This window comes from Chinchilla lanigera, unplaced genomic scaffold, assembly GCF_000276665.1.
Source record: "Chinchilla lanigera isolate Chin_1 unplaced genomic scaffold, ChiLan1.0 scaffold00008, whole genome shotgun sequence".
Classification (NCBI taxonomy): domain Eukaryota; kingdom Metazoa; phylum Chordata; class Mammalia; order Rodentia; family Chinchillidae; genus Chinchilla; species Chinchilla lanigera.
The window spans coordinates 38,662,526-38,666,102 of record NW_004955409.1 but is presented as its reverse complement, the minus strand read 5'-3'; the positions used below and the strand labels follow the sequence as shown (position 1 = coordinate 38,666,102).

Below are 3,577 nucleotides of genomic sequence, written 5' to 3'. Positions count from 1 at the left end.
TGTTGGTTGGTTCCTCTCTCCTTCTCCCTGATCCTTCCTCTCATTCTCATCTCAGCAACTATGGCCATGTGTGTGATGTTTGCTTTATTGAGGAATTGAGCTTGGTTCTCAGTGTTTTACCCCAGACTCAGACTGCAGTATTCCTATGCTCAGAGGCCTCTGTCAAACAGATGTAAACTCTCAGGGTCTCAACCTTCTCTCTCTGAAATGAACTCACCTCATCAGAAGGACTGAGTCAGCTCTCAGAGAGTATCAGAGAGGAGAAAAAAGACATAATGAAAAGATGGGGAAGAATAGAAAACTTCTCTAGTCACATAATTATGAAAACCTGCCCAAATTTTATTGCAAAATACAGCAATCAAATATTTCCTAGGAAACAATTATAAATAATTATTTTTTGGTACATGTTTTTTTGGAGATTAGATCTTTAAAACAGGGTTTAAATCCAAATCGTGGCTATATGTAAATACCCTCAGTAAACACAAGTCTCTGAGCCAGAGGGAAAAGACTCTATTGCTAAGGCTACAGCAAGCGGCATAAACACTGGTGTCCTTCTAACTAGTGTGTCAGGTCCCAAGAACGAGGTGCCCACAGATGAAAAGAAAAAGTAAGACAGACAAGAAAAATAAGACAGGCAAAAATCTGAGATCAGAGGCTTTACAGCCTCTCGGACTGCAACCCTGATTACCAATCTCTGTCAGCTTTTATTGAGGGAGAACCAAGGGTGTAGCCAGTACAAATGGGTGGATACCAAACATTTTAGCAAGGATCATTAAAGGATTATACTTTTCCACATGTCATCCAACACATGCCTGTAATCCCAGCACCCAAAAGGCTGAGACAAGAGGATCCTAAACTCAAGTCTAATCCAGGCTGCATAATGAAGACTTATCTTAAGAAATTCTAACAAATAAACAAATCATTGTGTCCTCAATACATTTTAATCAAAGAATGTCCTTCTTCACACACTGGTGTCTTTGCCTCAGTGTCTCCTTTCCTGATGTACCTGAAGGAGATACATTGTGTGTAGGTGGATCCTCTGTCTGTAATGATGTGTGTCCCATGGAGGACTGTGAGCTGGAGGAATTCTCTACTTTAGTACCTAGCAGTGAGCATGCTGCTCCTTGTCTCTTTGTACCTTGTGTACAAAGGTTGCTTACTGCAAGCATAGCTCTGGGAAATGATGCAATTGGTGCATCACAGCCTTACACTACTGGCACACTCCATTAGACATGTAGGAGTAAGAGAGACTCATGGTGGTCTATCTCTCAGCAATATGCACTGGAGTCTCATGTTGTGTTAGTTTCTTGAAAATTTTCAGGTAGTCTTCAGCAACCATTCTTATTTATCTAACAAAGACTGAGACAAAAGTACATTCAATTTATCTCATACATAATTAAATTAAGCTACTTCAGCAGAATTCTAAGCAGAACCATAAAACCTATGCGGAATATTAACCACAATCCCGTTTCCTATAACACCAAGTCAGATGACTGTGAGAAATCTCAGAGTGAAGACAACACTATATATGGTGTTATGCAATATAACTCACATGAGGGAGTTAGGGCTTACGTGCTACTCTTTGGTTTATCAAAGAGAACCCAAAGTTCCACTATCATTCCCAAATAGAGACATTCTATGTCCTCTTTCTGCAGACATGAATATATAACCTGAAGTGGAATTTAAAACTGTTTAGAATTAGTGTAGAACTATTTTACTGTGGAATTACAATACTTGTTAAACTACAATGGCAGTTTAACTGAGTATTTTCAAACTTTTTTTGGGGGGGAGGGGGAGGAAACCTTCTATATAAGAGAGACAGAAGGGATCCTGAGTAGGTGACTGTATTTGCAACATTTTCATGCATTCATGGAATTACCGAGCACTGCTGAGACATCATGGGCAATGTATTTCTATCAGTCAGGTAGAGACAATATTGTGATTTGTTTCTGGTTGTTTCATGTAAAATACACGCACATATACGCATCCCCCTGACACATGGAGATTGTCTTGGAGCAAATGTTTCTCAAACTGCTGTTAACTGGTTTTTGAGTTTTGCTTTTTAAAGGTTCCCATTAAGTATGAGCATTTTCCAAATTTAATTTATTACTGTTGAGAGTCCACAAGATGGCAGCATTTTCTCAGGCACCCTCAGGATGGTTTTTACTTCTCCTTTGACGCTGTGTGTGTGTGTGTGTGTGTGTGTGTGTGTGTGCGCGCGCGCGCGCGCGCGCGCGCGCATGCGCATGCGCATGCGCAAGAGTGTATATGAGAGAGAGGCAGAGAGAGAGACTCAGAGAGAAAGAAGGGAAAGAGATCAGTGGAGGGGTTTGTCTTAGCTTGATGGCTAAAAATTTCTAATTTTGAGAACAGATACTGTTATTCTTGTTTCCTACAGCAAAAGACTCGAAGTATTTGAAGAAGCTTTGTAGAGTTTAACATCTGAATTTTCAATGAACAAGAGCAGAAAGATGAAGTCCTTCAGTGTCTTACTAGTGATCCTTTGGCTTCAGTTCACCTGTGAGTATGGGCATTTCTTTGAGAATTTAAAATACAATACACAAAATTGCTGTCTGGGCCAGCACTGTGGGATGAATATGAGTGGTTTTGTCCTCTCAATACAGGAGGTTGGGAAAGCACTGAAGAGATCATTTTTATTCTGGAGAATAAGTGCCCACTTCCTGACCAATCTTCTCTGACTTTTGCTTTGTGCATAGGGGTGAGCGGCCAACAGAAGGATGTGGAGCAGAGTCCTGAGTCCCTCAGTGTCCCAGAGGGAGCCATCGCCTCACTCAACTGCACTTACAGGGACAGTGGTTCTCAGTACATCTCGTGGTACCAACAGTACCCTGGAAAAGGCCCTAAGATGCTGATTGCTGTATACTCCAATGGTGACCAAGAAGAAGGAAGATTCAGAGCACATTTCAACAGAGCCAACCGCTATGTTTCCCTGCACATTAGAGACTCCTGTTCCCTTGACTCAGCCACCTACTTCTGTGCCGTGAGTGCACAGTGGTCCCCAGGCACCTGCAGCCTGTACCCAAACCACAGACCTGAGGCAGAGTGGAGATCACAGGGCAGAGAAGCTCTGTTCCTGCTCCAGATGCAGTGGGAATTAAGAACAATAGTGGGAAGGGTTTCATAGAGTAGGGAAGTATTTTAACAATTATAGAAGTAACTGACATGAAAGGAAAGTTTATACCCATGAAACTGTCACGATAAATCATCTCACAAACATGACACTTGCCTATAGCTGTTTTCAATCACAAATTATTTTAGTGGTAGAAAATTAACAATCTTTATTATATGGCAGATTATTATCTTCAAAGTAGTTGCTCTGATTACAAGATATAGCCATGTAAAATTGATCAAACAATATAAGTACTAACTGTTTCACTCTATGAACTAATAGAAATGAGTAGTACAAACATCTTAACTATCTTGTGTGTTCATCTGTATATTTTTTGCCTTCCTTCTTTTCTCCTTTCCCTTATCCCAGTTGTTCCTTTTTCATTTTAAAGGGGAAAGAACAGAAACAATATAACAAAAACAGGGACAAAAACAAAACATGACAAAA

At 40.5% G+C, this 3,577-nt stretch overlaps 1 gene segment (V, D, J or C); it reads left to right on the top strand.

Annotated features, from left to right (window-relative positions):
- The first annotated feature begins 2,288 nt into the window (after positions 1-2,288).
- Positions 2,289-3,338, top strand: LOC102017311. The segment is given in 2 exon segments: positions 2,289-2,520; positions 2,718-3,338. Coding segments are annotated over 2 exon segments (495 nt in total).
- The last annotated feature ends 239 nt before the right edge of the window (positions 3,339-3,577 follow it).